Here is a 17,590-nt window from a genome sequence, read left to right as displayed (position 1 = left end):
CATGAGTCTTATGCACAATTAAGTTTAATAATCAATGCCGAGATGATAAAATCGGGTGGCCATTAGTCTACAGACTGCCCACAGCTATGTCTTGGTCACAGCACATAGAACAGAGCTGTCTGGACAAAACAGACCCCTGTTACAGAGGTCTCAGATCCCTCTGTGAGAGAAGCCACACCAGGACCTCTTCACAAACCACCCCCGACGGCCCTGCCACAACCCGGACCGTAAGTAGCTTCCAAGGCTGTTGTGTCACTTTTTTCATTCAGGCTCTGATGCACCAACAGCATCATCATCAGAGCAGCTTTCAAGCCCAGGGTGGAACCAAAAAGAACTGCTCGGGGAAAGAAAGAGGGATAAAGGCCCTAAGGAATCAGGGCAGTCAGACAATACTCAAGACCCTACTGAAAGCGGTATGCCAGGTGTCAAAGGCAATATACTCCATGCTCCCTCATGGAGTTTTTTCAAGTTTTAAGCCTGAAAATACATTTGTGAGGAGAATTTCTGTGAAGTTAAAAAGTTCTAATTAATTAGATATTCCTATGTGTGTTCAGTGAATTTGTATTTTCTGGCACATAAGCCAGACAGAGTGAAACTATTTTCAAAGTCAGGAATTCATACAGAAATCCCTAGTTAAACACACCTACTATTGACCTGCAGAATAAACACTGAACTGGAAGCATTGGGTACCTCCTGGTGACCTTTGACTCTTATCCCTTCTCTCTAACCGGATTGGTGATATGAGGTCCTAGTTCTCCTGTTTCCTTTCAGAGGCTGCCAGCTCTAGGAAGCCCTTGCCGGTACCAGGCTCTTCTGCACACAGCCACAATACTGCAAACCCTCGCTTCTACGTTTGCAGTATAACCAGCTGTTGCACTCCCGGGTGGGCCCAGAACTACCGCAGAATCCCCATAAATACATCTTCATTCTTACTAATATCCCTGGACCACGTTCGTGGAAATGATAAACACAAGGCTAGATACAAGAAAGCAGACTTTAATGCAAAACAAAACAAGCAAGCAAATGCCACTTCCAAGATCTCTTTCACTGGTGTCCTTTAGACGCCCTATTTCCTGAAAGAACAAGGAGAGTCCGTCCCAATCCAAGCCCCATAACCACCCACCACTGGGGAAGCCCACTGTGGACCACGCTAAGTCACCTTTCTTCTCCCATTTCTCCCCAGCTCCAATGGAAAATCCGTCACGTGGGCCCAGAACGAGAGGGGCGGCCGGGGGCAGCACCTGTGGCAGCGGCTGTCCATCCACATCAACAAGAAGGAGAACCCCAACCAAACGGCGGTCATCAAGCCCTTCCCCAAGAGCACGGAGAGCCGCAGCCTGGGCGCGGGCGGCGCGGGCGCCAGTGCGGGGGTCACGGGAGGCGCAAGCTGCGCTGCCTCCGGCCAGGGCGGCCCCGAGCCCACAGACGCCAGCCCCAAGGTGCTGTACGAAGTGGCGGAGGCTGAGGAGCAACTCCCCGCCTCCGCGCACCCGCGTTCGCCCTCGCCCATCAGCACGCTGAGCCACCCCGCCGGCTCTGCCAGCCGCACGGAGGACGACGTGCCGTCGCTGCACTCCGAGCCCGCGGCACGCAGCAGCTCCTCGCAGGGCTCGCTGATGGAGCAGATCAGCAGCGTGGTGACCCGCTTCACCGCCAACATCAGCGAGCTCAACTCCATGATGCTGTCCACCGCGGCTCCCGGGTCCGGCGTGGGCGCCCCGCTCTGCTCGTCCTACCTGATCCCCAAAGAGATCCAGCTGCCCACCACCATGACGACGTTCGCAGAAATCCAGCCTCTGCCTGCCATCGAGGTCACGGCCGGCGCGCAGCCCGCAGCCACAGCGGCCCCGCCGCCTGGGGGCGCTGCGCTGGAGACCGCAGCCCCCGGGCCCGAGGCTGCAGCGGGCAAGCCGGACCTGGAGGAGCTGGTGGCTCTCACCCCGCCGTCCCCCTTCAGAGACTCGGTGGATTCGGGGAGTACAACCCCCAACTCGCCAGTGTCCGAGTCAGCCCTCTGTATCCCTTCGTCTCCCAAATATGACACACTGATTATAAGAGATTACACTCAGAGCTCCTCGTCGTTGTGAATGTTGTTGGAAACCACGCTGGGTGCCCCAATGGAGCCAAGACCGCTGGTGTTCACGCAGTGACGAGCTAGTCGCCTGGTTAAGACCTAAGGTGGAAGATGCTGGATGGAACCACGGGATTAATAGTGCTACTTAACATCAGCCGGCGAAGACACCAACTACAAATCTTTTGGCAGATTTTCTTCTAGTGGCCTTAGAAAACATGGGCTTTTAAGAAACACTGCTATTTTTTGAGGGCTAACAGGAGTCTGTTGAAACAGTTATATACCAAGTGCTTTGCTCTAGGGAAGCAATGAGTGTGAAACAGTGTAATGGAGGGGAAAAAGCATAGTTAATAAGCAACTGTAAAAAGTTTCATTTGTTTACTTTAGTTCTTTTCCCAGAAGATTCTTTGATTCACCAAACATGAATGTACATTTTCTAACAAACTCAAAATCTGGGACCAAAACATCAACCTATCTCTTTTTTCTTTCTTTCTTTCTTTCTTCTTTCTTTTAAAGACTTTGCAAAGCTGTACCTTGGGCTCGGCCCGGTATTTACTGAGGCGTAGTGAGTTTGTCGGAGGCCTACACGCGACTAGAAGAGTGGTGCGCTGATGTCTGTAGGACTTTTAACCAGAGACGTCCTTTCCTCTCCAATTCGTTTGTGAAATCCTCTTCCAAAGGCCTGCAACCGGAATTCCACCTAGTTATTTCAGTTCACCTCCATTAACCAAGAAAACCAGTGGAAGATTTCTTGACTATTTCACCATGTTGCCAATCAATACTGGAGTAGCAAAAAATATTTTCTGGAATACTGTTTTGTAATTCCCTCATTGGGGTGCGTTGTGTAGCTGGAAATTCTCTTTATAATAATAATTCTTAAGCTCCAGCTCGGCTATCTCTTTCATGAAATGTGGCCACTCCTCCTTATGAATGCTGTTCCGTTAGCATTGCCAGCTAAAATATTAACATGCATTTGGGCTTCTTCATTACTTTCTTTTGAGAACCTGATGCACCAAAAGCTCCTCTGTTCTTTCCAAGCCCCACCACTGGAAGAGTGCTCCATAGACCCAATGAAGACATTGACAGGACTGGAGGGACTATTCAAAAAATTAACACAGTCTTAATACACTGGAAATCTTAAACTGTGTCAAGTTGGATTAGCAGAGATTTAGCCATGCCATTGAGCAGTGATTTTAACTTTTCTTGGCTGCTGAAACAGGGCAGCTATGAACTATGACAAATGTAGATTTTTCAAAGCAATACAGAACACTAAAACAGAGGAACCTTAATGAATATAAGGTATACAATCCTTCTTAGCCATTCCAAAAAGAGGCAAAGCAATTATTAATACTTTCCTTTTTAAAGTAATTATTACTATGATTTTGTGCACTTCACACTGTCACTTTTTAAATACTGCAGAAAAGAGATTTAAAGTTATAATAGAAATACACATGCTTTGATAGGCTCATATAAATAGACTTCACAGCTCAAGACCTGCATCCACTGTCATCTCTTCCTTCCTCCCATTACAGCTATCCTCAGGTGCCAAATGTTTTTGATTTTTAAATAAGGATAGTAATAAAAGGAGGAGGTGTCCTATAAATTTAAAGTTCAGTTGACCCAGCCTTATACTAAAGATAGCCTTATGAAAAAGCTTTTCTGTGAGGCCGAAGTATATTTTTGGCAGAGAGAAAAATAAGTAAAACCTTTTATTTTTTGCTCAATACCCTTTTTTTTGTATGTGTTTTTTTAATTTTACATCTCCTATAAAAAAGCATTGAAAAATGGAAATATATCCATTGGCATAATTTATCATCCTTTACTTTTAAAAACTATAATAAATATATCTCTGGATTTCCCTTTCCCAGTACCCATTTTAATATTAAATTTTAAATCAAATCTGCCAATATAAAATATTAAAAGCTAACATTAATTTACTAAAATATAAATTTAAAAATTCAAAGATCCCATGACAGATTTGAAATAACATCATCTGAGTGCCCTGATCCCAAATACGATAATGAGACTCTTAGAATGAATATAACTGAGTTTGATGGTTTCATTGAAAGCAAATGTCTGCCTCTACTTGAAAAACAAATGTAAATATTTTCAAGTATTATTATCCCTGGATCCTCGTCAAAAAGGTGGCGTTCACCTGAGGATTACTATCTTGATTTCTTAGTCACTGAAATCTTTCTAAGTATGCTTTGCTATCTGAGTTTAAAAATTCGTTTCATAAAACCCTTGAGTCCCACATTATTCCCAAGTACAATTAAGTTTCAATGTATTGACCAATAGAAGAACATTTTTTGAACTTTCTCCATAATAAAATTACTTTCTTAACTTTTTAGTGACACATTTCTTTTAAAAGTACACTAATTTATGAGAAAATTATCACAAATTAAAATTTAACACAAAAAATTACCATGTAACAATTCCACGTGAAATTGCAATCAACTGTAAGAAAAATAATTAATCCAATTAGAGGAGAAGAAAATGTATTTTTCTCTGTATTTCTATGTCCTTTGCCACTTCATTCTATAAATTGTATAATACATATTATTAGTAGTAATGCATTCTTGAGATCTTTTATTTTGGAATGATGCTAACTCTCTTTTTGCCAGTTGTCATACCAGGTTCCAAGTAATAAATCTTCAATACAAAGAGAACTGAATATTCACTCTAGAACTAGGATATGAACGTCACAATTCATTTGGGTATCTATTTTCATTGAATTTCCTTGAAAACAATCTGTTCCTGGTGCCCAGTGATAATTCAGTTGGGACCAAAAGGAAGGGGAAAGTACAGTGAAATGCTAACGTTCATTTTCGGGTCAGAAAAGTGACCCGAAAGGACAACTTGGTTCCAGAATGCATAAAAGAAGACCTGGTTTGATCAAGTAATATGGACTCTTTAAGCAGTCCACCCATTCTTCGATTTTGGGAGAGGAGTGGGGTCAGCCCGAGAAGAGCGTATCTGGATTGGGAAGAACCGTCTGTCTAGATTAGGAGTGGGGAACACAAAGAAAGGGAGTATGGAAAGGAGAACCAGATGACATTTTACTGAAGCAAAGGAAAAAAGCAAACCCCCAAATGTACTAAAGCTTGATAGTAACAGTCTTTCCCAAGCTACTGCTGTTACCAGCAAACGATCAAAAGGACTAGGAGCTATTTCTGACTGTAAATGAATTGTATAATGGCTCTGCTGCGGTTCTGTGACTTCCAAACCAGGAATTAAAAACACTTACTAAGAAAAAACATTTCCTATGCTAGTCTCCCCGCAAAATGTACATGTTTTGGAGACTTCAAAGGTATTATCTGAGTTCACATTTAGCCACAGCTTATTAATAACCCTCAAGCTGTCAGAATCTCTATAGTAACATTTACAATTTTATACTGTGAAAAAAATACAGATCAGTGAAAAGCATAAAGATTAATTAGAATTCACTTTAAGGAGGGTCTGAGGCCTGGGAGACTTTCTACTCTCTGTTGAAGAATGAGGCATGTATAAATAGTCAGCTGGATTTCACTGATCTTCCCAATGTGAACAAATATACTATGTATATTGTGTGTATTTCTAGATTTCAATGGCAGCTGCTGGTGGTGTTGTAATTAGAAATCTATATAGAATATAGATGTTTTAGGGAGATGGTGCCAATCCTAAAAAGATATGTGTGGACTACAAGTGCTTGTACTTACTTTTTGCACTTATAACTGATTTGGTTTTAAAATTGTGTGCGTGTATCTGTTCTTTTTCTGTTGTTGCAGCTTGTACTATTAAAACAATAGAGAATGTTAAATTATTTTGATGTGAATTGCAAATGATTTTTTTCCATAAAGTTTAACATTTTTATCAGCATTGTTTCGCTTTGTACTTGTACAAAGGTGTTTTACTTTAGCATTTTAAAGTACACTTGCCTGTTTCTCAGTTGTCTAAATCATGTTATAGTTGGTGTTTGTGAAGTCAGTTACTTTTTGAAAAATATTAAAAAAGAAACTATGATATGACTTTAAGATTCTTCCCCTGAAATGATTAGAATGTTGTGTTAACAGTGTTTTCTAAGACCCAAGGAGCCATACTCTAAACCTTAAACTCTGAATGATCTACACATTTGAATTACGGGGTTGACAAAGTACTAGCCTGTGGACAGTAGATTAAAATGAACGTATGAACCCAATCTCAAACCATCCAGAGATGCTGCACCCAAAAATATCTACAAACACCTTTCAAGACATGAATACTTTTTTTTAAAAAACAAGGAAGAATGTAGACAAAATAGTTTTTGCGTGTATGTCTGGAAATATAAGTACAAATTACTGTACATAGTTCCACAATCATCTGTGTTGATAGAGGTAATATCACAAAAATCATATAGATTTGTGGTGTGTATAGGTATATGTGTATATAAATATATACACATCTATGTAGATGTTTCACTTTGGAGTCCATCTATACATCTTTTTCTATGTGTACATGTGTTTCTGTGTGCATGTGTGGGCATATCCACATAATTTTTTCAGTAAAACTTTTACTTGAAAAATCACTTTTTACTTTGATAGAGTCTTAAGCAAATTTACACTATTGGATACAAATGAGTTAAAACCTAAAAGCAAAAGGTGGGCTAGATATTTAACGTGTGGAAGAGAAAGACATGGTAGATTTTAAAATACAGGGTCCAGCACAAATAATGTCCCTTTTTATTACAAAATCATAAGCATATAATTCTGTAACATAACAATATCACACTCAAGCACACCATATGACATTTTTGGTAAAATGTTCAAATTAAAACTATAAATTACTACACCCATATTATTATCCTACCAACCACACTCAATCAGGTGTCACTTCTGCTAAACCCTATATAGCTTTTCTGTTTCCCTAGATTGTATTATTTATTAACTTAAATATACACATATATTCTTATAGTATGTATGGAAATTGATACAAAAATGTTTGATTTTAAAAAAAGAAACCATTTTTTGTGCATTGTCAGAATTTCCTGCTTTAGCCTCTTTATTCTGCAGTAATACAAATGGGTATGTGTTTATATAAACTTGAGGTTGGAGGTGAGGTATCTGGACCACATACAGAAAATCATCTTCTAAAGATCAAAAAAGTCTTGTGAGACTCCACTGAATCATGGAAGGTCGGTCAACAGCTAATCCAATAGAAATGGTATTGAATTAAAAGTCAGGATCTATTACCCTGCCCCACATGACCTTGGATAAATTGACTTCTCCATAACTCAATTCCTCTTTCTTTAAATGCAGAAGTGAGTTATAATAACCTGTGAGATTTCTTTCACTTCTATCATTCCTGGTACCTGATAAATGCGCAATAGATTAGTGTATGAGTAGATTAGTATATGCTCAATAGAATAGATCTATTATTAGTGGCAACATATACCATTAATATTCAGCAGGCACCTTAGATATGTTATGTGCAATATTACCTGTGGAGCTGTAATAAATTCTTGTCCAACTTAAAGCATACATCATCTCGGGGGAAGCCTATCAGCATTAGAACTCATATGCAACCGTGGAGCTATCTGTCTAGAATGACTTAGAAAACCAACCTCAAGCACCACGGAAAGAATGCTTTTCTTCTTTTGTAATCTATGCTGGCCAGTTTTTTTGATTATACTGTACGTGAATAAATTTTAAAATGCAACCAATTCTCAAACATTTACCTTTTTAGGGTAGATAGCTAACTAGATAGGTAGGTAAATAGATAGAATTATATTAATGAAACTATCTCCTAAGCAAAAGCATAGTATTACAGATTTTTCTCAAAGTATCTCAAAATTTGGAATCACTACATTTTAGCCTGTTTATTTATTTATTTATTTTTAAGAGAGAAGAGAAGGGAAGGAGAAAGAGAGGGAGACAAACATCAATGTGAGAGAGACACATCGATTGGCCACCCAGGCATGTGTCCTGACTAGGAATCAAACAGGCAACCTTGCGGTTTGTGAGACAACGCCCACCCAAGCCACAGTGGTCAGAGAGGTGTTTATTATTTTTTTTAAATATTTTAATAGTTAAGTTCTATGAAGAAAACCTTTATAATGTTTCTCCAGACATTCTTAGAATCCTAAACCAAAAGTACTTATAGAAAAACTTAGCTTAACCTCAACAAGAATAAATATGTTTAATTAGCTTTTACTCCAGACTAAAGACATTTATTTTTGCCAGGACATATAAGTCTTTTTTTGTATGTGACCTATATGAATATTTATATAAGCAAGCTAATTATGTATGGTATATATCAGGCACATTTGGCTTATTTATTTATAGGTCATATTTTTTAATCATTGACATAAAATAAAGTTTCTCATAACTATATTTCTATAACAGGATAAATCTTATAAATGATATATTTATGAAAATTATATAATATAATAAATTGGCTTTTCTGAACTGCAAAATATTAATAGGTGTTTCATAAAAGTTTTTAGAGTTTTAAAAGTTTTCAAAACATAACTCCAAGTTACATGGCTGCCTTCACCTCAGAACTTGCCAGACTTTAAATAGGAAAATGTTCATTAACTCTGAAAATCTTTTTTTTTAATATTTTATTTATTTACTTTTAAAGAGTGGAAGGGAAGGAGAAAGAGAGGGAGAGAAACATCAATGTGCGAGAGAAACATAGATCAGTTTCTTCTCACATGCCCCCACCGGGACCCTGGCTCACTCAACCCAAGCATGTGCCCTGACCAGGAATCAAACCAGCGAACTTTGAGTTTGTAGGACAACACTCAACCCACTGAGCCTCATCAATCTGGCCCTTCCCCTCTCTTCCCTACCCTCTTCCCCTCCCTTTGCCTTCCCTTTTCCCCTCCCTTTGCCTTCCCTTTTCCCTTCCCTTCTGTTCCCTCCCCTTTCCCTTTCCTTTTCTCTCCCCTTTGCTTTTCCCTTCCCTTCCCTTCCCTTTTTCATTTCCTTTCCTTAATGAGCAGTCTTCTCAGAGTAGTTTTATGGAACATTTATAATTTATACATACATTTTCTTTTAGTCTTAAAAATTAATTGCTATTTCCATAATGATCTCCAAAGGCTTTTAGAGCATAACATACGAATTGATACAGTTATAGCATCACTAAGAGTCATTTCACTGGACTGTGGGAAGTCTTGCTTAGTTTTATTGTTTACTTGCTCCCTATTTCCTGACTTCTTAGAATTCTACCAGCACATTTACTTTACTCTCAGGGATCAGTTAAGGGTTTTTCTTTCTTTTCTTTCTTTTTTTCACCATCTATGTTGGATGGTTCCCTTAAATCCAACAGCCTCAGATGGCACAATATGTGAGAGAGCAGCCTTCATTGTCGATGTTGAGTGGTCAGTGAACTGTATTCCAAGAACAGACTTAAAATGAAGTAAAATTTAGAGGACTCAAGTAATGTAAACACCAAGAACAATCAAATATATTTAAAGGTTTGAACAGAGAATAGACGTTCTTTTCATCATTTATGAAACATTCAAAAACATTAACTTTGGATTTGATGACAAAGGAAATCTTAATAATAAATTTTGAAAAACAAAAATCATATAGGCTACATTCACTGACTTAAAAACATGCAATTTTTGAAATCATATATATGTATGTATATACACACACACACAATAAATCTGCTTGGGATTTTTCTCTAAGTATTTTTGGGGGATGAAGAAGACAACTTATCTAAAATCACAACTTACTTAAAAATGAGCATCAGTGAGTAGCTTGAATATTAAAATCTGCATAACAGCCAAAAAGTAGTCCAAAGAAAATATTTTACTCTAAACGCATACATTTTTAAAAAAGACTGAAAATAAATTAAATATTCAAATGAACATATTTAAAAATAAACAATAAAACAAAAAAGAAAATACAAATAAATATTAAGCCAAACAATACAAGAAGACAAAAACTTAAAAATGGTTATTAAAACCCATCTTTTAATTTGAAAAAACCAGAACATTGACATTCATTGAGATTCAGTAAACATAATTGAGAAAAGGAAAGAAACCACATTAACAGTAATAAAAAAGGAGTCACAGCTACATGTAGAGGATATGCATATATAAAACACTAGGTAACACTTTATATTAATAAATTTGAAAGTATATATTAAATGAGTATTATTATAGGGAAGTAAAATTATCAAATGGCAACAAAAGTAAGTAGAAAACTCATACCAACAACGACAGAATATGAGTAAATTTTAAAAGATTTTAAAATAACTCTTCAAAGCATAAACCTAACTATCTTTCAGGTTACTTTCATTATGGTATATATTGGTATATAAATACCCAGTTTGTTGTATATGACAGGAATTCCTTCTCTTTTAAGGCTAAATAACTGTCCAGTTTATTCATACACCACATAATATTTATACACCACCTTATCTTTATGCATTTATCCATTGATGGACATTTAAGTTGTTTCCACATCTTTAGCTATTATGGATAACTAAAAAAGAAATATTTCAATACATGTTGCTCAAGACCCTTCTAGAGAGTTCTAGACAACCTCCTTCTTCCCCTTCCCCTTCCCCTCCCTCGAAGTCTGCGCCTTTATCAGCGGAGCAGGCTACTTGAGGTTGGGGGGTGTAGGGTGTGTGAAGTAGTAGGAGTGGGTGGTCCCCTTGCCAGGGACTTGCTTCATGCCCTTGCAAGCCACAGAGAACTCCCCCAGAACAATCAGCTAAAGACTGATTTCCACCTGTCTTGAGGTCTTGCAATTGCAGATGCCCACCAAGTCCCGCGAGATGATCACGTCCCGCGGGGCTCCTTCCCCACCTCCTTCTCCACCCGAGACTTCTCCGTGGGCCACGCCTCCTCCTTGGCCTTGTGCAGGGGCTTCAGCAGGGAGCGCAGTAACCTCCTCAGACCAGGGTTTAGGCTCCACCAGGCTCCGAAGGGCTGCATCAGCTGCTCTGCTGCTGGGACTGGTACCCCAGCTAGTCGAGGTCCCCGCCGAGGCAGGTGAGTTTGCGGAAGGTCCGGTTTTTCTGCTGCTCCACTTCCTCCGTTTGTCATTTCTTCAAAAGTCTTTTTGTTGTTTCCATTAAGTCTATTACAATTTTTTTTTTAAACACAAAAACTTAGAGAAAAAATATTCTGTCTCAGTTCTCCCACGGTTCTTATCCCTCCCTGTTGCCCATACAACGCCTGACCTATTTCCTAGGGTCCAGTTCCTGTTTACTGACCGTGTTTACTGCCACTTTCACAGAAGTCACCCAGAACCAGGGATGCAGGGGCGGGAGGTTAGAACAGGGCCACAGGACTGATCCACCCAAAGGCAGGCCAGGTGCAGCTTCACAGAATTCAAACAAAAAAGCTGGTGGCCTCATCTTGAATATTCTAAAGTGAGCTGGTGAAGAGATGGGGCGGGCCCATCCGAGGCTTACAGGACGTCTTGGGCCTGTGTCAAACCCCAATAATAAGCACCTGGAGAAGAATGCGGAGGACCAGCGAGGCAGGCTTGTGGAAAGTTTCACAATTCTCCCACATTGGGAGGTGAGGAAAGTCTAGAGGCACCAGGAGGCTCACTCATTTTGTCAGAAAAATTTAACTTGAGTGTTAGCAAGTCATCGATACCGAGAAAGGTTATGAGGGGTTGAGCAGCTGATAAGAATGACAACTGTGAGTTCCTGATACCTTTGTTCGGATCGTTAAACACAATTATTAAGCACTGAGTTGCTTTTAACTGTTTTTTTCAACTCAATATTGGTTTAAACATAAAGTGTCAGGTTTAATTTAGAAACAAATCATGAACATTGTAAATATATGCAATTTGATTTTTAAACTGCAAATATACTTCCTAATATCAGATCATGAAGCAAGATTTTTGCCATAATATGTGGTGCTATTTCAACCTACCTTTAAATTATATTGAATATCTAAACCAAACATGAAATAATCTCAAGTCTTATTCTGTTATCAAAACAGGAGTTTCCTTCCAAATAGAATTTGAGTACATTTTAAGGAGCTGTTTAACAAATGGAAAAGAGTTGAAACATGTCTCTCTATATAATTCATTTAAACAAGAAATTATGGATGTCTGCTACATGCCAGGGCACTTTTCCAGATTCTGGGGGTCAAGCAAGGAACAAAACAGAAATTATTATTTGCATGGACCTTACTTTTTATTATGTGCATGAATATGGGTGTGCTGGCAGAAGAGACAACAAACAAAAATTTCAAAACAAGAACTAGTGTATATAGGAAAGTGCTGTGGAGAAAAATAAAGCAGGTAAAGAGACAGAAATTCAGGAAAGGGGAGAAATTTTCAATAAGCTCATCAGGAAGTATCTTCTAGGTATATCTTAACAAAGACTTAAAGGAGGTACAGAAGCAAATCATGAAATTATCTGTGGAAAGCATTTGCCAAGCAGAGTAAACAGTAACTGCGAAGGCCCCGAGGCAGGAGTAAGCCTGGAAATGTTAGGAACTGCAGCAAGTCTGGTGTGGCTCAAGGGACCGATCCCGGAGTAGGGTAGGAAGACCTGATGTCAGTAAGCCCAGAGACAACTCATATGGAGCGTTTTAAGCCATTACATGGAAGTTGGCTTTTACTCTGAGCATTTTGAGGGAAACATTATCTGATTTATTTTAAGAGTCTGAAAGTCCTGGAATAAATTGTTAGAAGCAGGAAGAAGGTATTGCACTTAAGAGACAAGAAAATGATAGTGAGGTAGAGAGCACGGCAGTGGCAGGAGCCATCGAATTGTTTTAAGAGTCATGAAAAGTGGTCATAAGTTACATATATATTTGCAAGATAGACTCATCAAGATTTGCTGATGGACTGATGTGAGCTGTTAAAGAAAGAGGACTTGAGAATGACTCCAAGTTATTTGGGCCAGGATGAAGCTGCCCCTAATTGAGTTAGAGAGGCTATAGTTGGGGCAGATTTTGGAGGGAGGATCAGAACATGGTGAATTTGGGATGTCTGTTGGGGAAGATGGTTGGGTATTAGAGTTTAGAGCTCAAGAAAGAAGTCTAGGCTAGAGCTATAAAACATGTCAATTATTGATGCTAAGCACAAATTCTATTATTAATATGTAATTTTATGTAATATGTAAAGATCAAAAATAAATTATTTAATATAAAATTACTCATCTTTTACTACCTAAAAATTATGATTTTTTTAATTCTAAGAAGGATGTTGTGAAATTACATATTTGTGAAATGGGTTTGCAAATTAAAGATTGAAAAATACTACACTTCCCTAATATATTTATATATTATACCTCTGGTGAATTTTAGTTTAAAAATCACTGAACTTTATAATATGGATGGAAGCTTTAAATTACACCTACTTCAGCAATAATATTTCACAACTGAAAAAGAGAACTTCTGTGTGATAGGTGAGATTGGCCTGACTAATCAATTCTTCAATCTTAGTTCTGACTCAAAGGCAAAATTCAGAGCCAGTTTTACTTATACCGTTTCTTCAAACTGCCCTCTGTAACTTGAGGCCTCTGCATAACTGTTAAGCAAGCTGTTCATTGGTATAACACTCTCTGGACTTTTCTTAAAAGCTAGGAAGATGATCAACAGAAGACCTGACATTCAAAACCTTCTCTGATTCCAAGATCCATCAGCCATTCCAACACAACATGTCTCATGAGACTTGGCTCTCACACTTCTCTCCAAAAACAGCCCGCAGTTGAGCCCCAGGCTCATTCCAGGCCTAGGCAGTATCTTGTAGCTACAAAGAGCAAGCATAAGGCTCATGGTGTTCATTTGACATAGGACAGGGCAAAAACGGTGCTATTTCATCCAGGAAAACAGAACACCTTGCCCTGGGACGTGCTATCCCCTGAAGAATAGGGGCCACTGTAACCCTTAAGACACACCCAAACCAGTCGTGGGTGTTGTGGTTGTCTGGGAAAGTTTCCTAGAGAAGGTGATGCTGGAGGTAGAACTTGAAGGACTACTAGGCACAGGGTATTCTTGACACAGGAAACAGCATGTAAAAATGCACAAGTGTGAGGTTCAACCATCTGTGATAAATGTGAGGGTTTGGGTAGTTCTCAAGGGTAGTGTTCTTATGAGGAAGTGTCAAAGTGACTAAGAAATTTACAAAATAAAAAGAAAGAAAGGCTTGTATTCTTTGCTAAGAAGTTTAGATTTTATCTTTAAGGTGATAAGGAGCCATCAAATTGTTTTAAGAGTAAATTGACATAAACAGGTTTTTGTAAAATATGATTGCAATAGACAAGAACACTGTCAAAAAGGATGGGGAAGGCAAGCTAGGGGCAGATGGATCCATCAGGAGGCAATCTACTTGACAAATAATGAGAGCAGAAATTGTGCAGATGGTGAAGAAGTGGTGATGTTAGGAAACATTATTAAGGAGAATTGATATGAATTAGCAGCTGGCTAAATAGAGTGAGTGAGATGAAGAGCGCCAGGATGACACTCAGGTGTCTGGTGTGGTGCTTGATAGAGAGCAGTGCCAGTCACTGAGTCGGCCACACATTGCGGGGACAGGGTTGTGATGAGTTCTGTTTTGGAGTTGAGATAACTGTGAAACTGTCTTAACTTGTCCAGTATGTATTGGATAATCGGGGCGGAGCTGAAGAAAGAGGAAAATTTACAATTTCAGTAGGAAACAGGTGGCCAGGCCAAAAAGGTAATTGGAAAGGTGTTCATGAAGGACCTATTAGAACCATCTGAGCAGGATTAGGCAACTGGAGAGTGGTTGGAACTGAAGGGGCAAGAGGAGAAAGGGTTTACTGAACGGGTAAGAGCTGCAGCTGTACCAGAGAACAACCTGAAATGTGCTGTGGTCTTTGGGAGCTGAGAAATGCCACATTCCCTTTCTTCGAAGCAGCCCACCTCTCAGATGGGCTGCCTGGACCTATGGAGGTCGACTACATGAGATACCCTTACTCAGGAGAGGTAGCTTGTCCCTTGCATCCACCTAGGAAGACTGTCCTGTTAACAACACTTCGACCAATTATCCTTGGACTACTACAGCATTGCTTTTCTAAGTAACACTGACAACTGTTTATATAATTCTAATTGCTCGATAACCAGGGCAATCAGTTAAATCTGTAAATCATTAAAATTAGAAAGGACTATAGAGATGACCTTCTAAAGTTTACTATTTCCACATCTCTGGATGTGCATGTATCTAGGAGCTAACACTGTGAAGGGAACACAGGGAACTAGAGAATCAATACAGCTCTAAGGCATTTATTGCATATTAAAACAATCACACATACATTATGGGATAGTATGCAAATAAATACATGTGAATTTTAAAGATAAAACAGAATATGTAAAGTAATTTCCTGTTCCTCTTCCATGAGGAAAAGTGTGGGAAGCATTATGTCCAGTTGTCATTGGCCTTGATATTGGAGTCCACAAATCAAACTCTGCCGTTTAAAGTTCTCATGACCTTGGGCAAATTATTAAAATTCTCAGAGCCTTGAATGTCTTATCTGTCTCAGGATGATAATATCTAACACAAGTGTTACTATGAGGATTAAATGAAAGAATTTGTTACAACTAGCATAGTGCTTGGCAACACTGCCTAAGTGTGCAGCCTTTTCATTCTCAGCTCTTCTTGCATTGGACGTGAGGTTACTGAGAGTGGTACTGATTTGTCCAGTTAGTTCATGGAAGAGTCAGGACCAAGAAAGGGAAAGATTGAGCATCTGCTATGTGTCTGTAACTGGACATGGAGCATTTACAATGTCATTTAATTCATACAAAAGCCCTTGTGACTTAGACTGAACCCATTTTCTGGCCCCCATCCCAGCAGCTTTCTGCTACAGCACGCTGCTTCTCTTTATTTGGATACTCTACTTACTCAACATGTAAGTGTATTATCTTCCAAGAACCTCACCGAGACATTCACATAGAGTTTGCCCTCTTGCTATAGCCTTTCTTTTGTATACCATGATGAAAGCTGACTCCAAAATCATAAATGGATGGGATTCTGAAAGGCAGAACTGAGCACCTGACAGGTCAAGGTCAGGAAAACACCCAGATTCAGATTTTAGGAGATTGAAGTCAGGCTTGAAAATCTTTCTTCCTTCCATCTTCTTTTCTGAGAGAATAACTTAGGATGGACCCAAATGACTTTTTACTTGTTTTTAAATAGAGAAATATGCTTATGCAATTGCCAATTTGGAAGATGCTAGCAGCAAAGGAGTGAGACATGTATATAGCAGCATTTCCCTCAGCATTTTCTACAGATGAGTCTAACACAGTTTGGGCTCAGAAGCCCTGGCCAAGGGATTGGAGCCACTGCTACTACCACCCGTCTGTGGACAATATGCTAACAAGCCTTTCTGCCAATACAACAGCAAGGCTACCTGAGATAGCACCTTCACACTCAGGGAGATGGTCCTTGCAGGATTATTACACTATACCCCTTCTTGCCTTACCAAGGATCACTTTGATTATTTTAACTCAATTTTACCAACACATGCCTCTTCTGCCCAGGAAGGACATACAAATGCAAAGCATCCACAGGGACATTCGGAGTGCTGAGAAACATTCAACAACTTGAGCCAGGCAAACAACTCAATATAAATTCACTTTGCTATGCATCTGGTCTTGACTGAAATGACAAATTGTGTCTGACATACAATGTACAGAGATGAAGAAGAGAGAAAGGAGAAAGAGTAGCAAGTTTTAGATTTTTATTTTAGGGTTTTCATCATGATCAGGGAGGGGTTCATGAATTTTCATCATGATCAGGGGTTCATGAATTTGAGCCAAAATTCTTGGTGAATGAAAGATAGAGAGGTTGGCCCAGGTTTTTCAGAGAACCAAGTATGGCAAGTTTTCTACAAAGAGCAATGGAATTAACATGTCCTCAGCTCTGTTTACTAACACTCCCCAGTTCTACTAAGGGAGATGGTCCCCTCAATTCTCAGAATTCTCATCAGTATGATGTTCTTCTTTGCAGGGTTAATGGAGGCTAAAGGAAAAAAAAGTTTGCCTTTACAAATTGTTAATTATTATTGATTTAAATAATAATAAGTTCCATCCTAAATAAGATTTACATTAGCTTTTGACAGGAACATGATCAAACAGCTAATATGCTATTATAGAATGCCACAACTTAACTAGGTCTTGTAACGTCTGGTCCTGACGTAAGGGCTACCTCCATGACACCCTGTTGCTTTCTCCTTTTTCTTCAACTCCACTATATCTTAGCAAGTTGCAGAAGAATTTGCCTCTTTCAGGCCACAAGTGTGCAGGGCTAAGTGTGTCAGTTTCTTAGAGAAGCAGGGTCATACAGTTAAGCATTCCACTCACCTTTGCCCTGGTGTCTGTACCTCCTTAGAACGGCATCAGCTGTCAGCTGCTTTGGTTACATAGGCTGGAGCACAAGAAAATAGTGTGAAAGCAGAAATACACTTAGTCTGAAAAAGTACTGGATAAACAACAAATTAAAAGGCAAGCAGACCGTGACCTAGCTTTGCATCTAATAGACTTGGGTTAAAATTTAAGTCCCATCACCAACTAACTGTGAGATCTTAGGCCAAGTGATTTAATTTCCCTGAGAT

General features: G+C 39.2%; 1 protein-coding gene across 2 annotated transcripts in view; it reads left to right on the top strand.

Annotated features, from left to right (window-relative positions):
- GRM5 (glutamate metabotropic receptor 5) overlaps positions 1–6,008 on the top strand; it is a 440,621-nt gene extending 434,613 nt beyond the window's left edge. For both annotated transcript variants that reach the window (XM_024572722.2, XM_053925460.1), the window contains one exon: positions 1,184–6,008. In XM_024572722.2, coding sequence (XP_024428490.2) covers positions 1,184–2,087 — 904 coding nt within the window. In that variant the 3' untranslated portion in view covers positions 2,088–6,008. The remainder of the gene's footprint in view (positions 1–1,183) is intronic.
- Positions 6,009–17,590: the final 11,582 nt, after the last annotated feature.

The sequence above is a fragment of the Desmodus rotundus genome, chromosome 5 (assembly GCF_022682495.2).
Source record: "Desmodus rotundus isolate HL8 chromosome 5, HLdesRot8A.1, whole genome shotgun sequence".
Taxonomy (NCBI): domain Eukaryota; kingdom Metazoa; phylum Chordata; class Mammalia; order Chiroptera; family Phyllostomidae; genus Desmodus; species Desmodus rotundus.
Note: the sequence above shows the minus strand (reverse complement) of the source record. Positions and strands in the feature narration are given on the sequence as shown.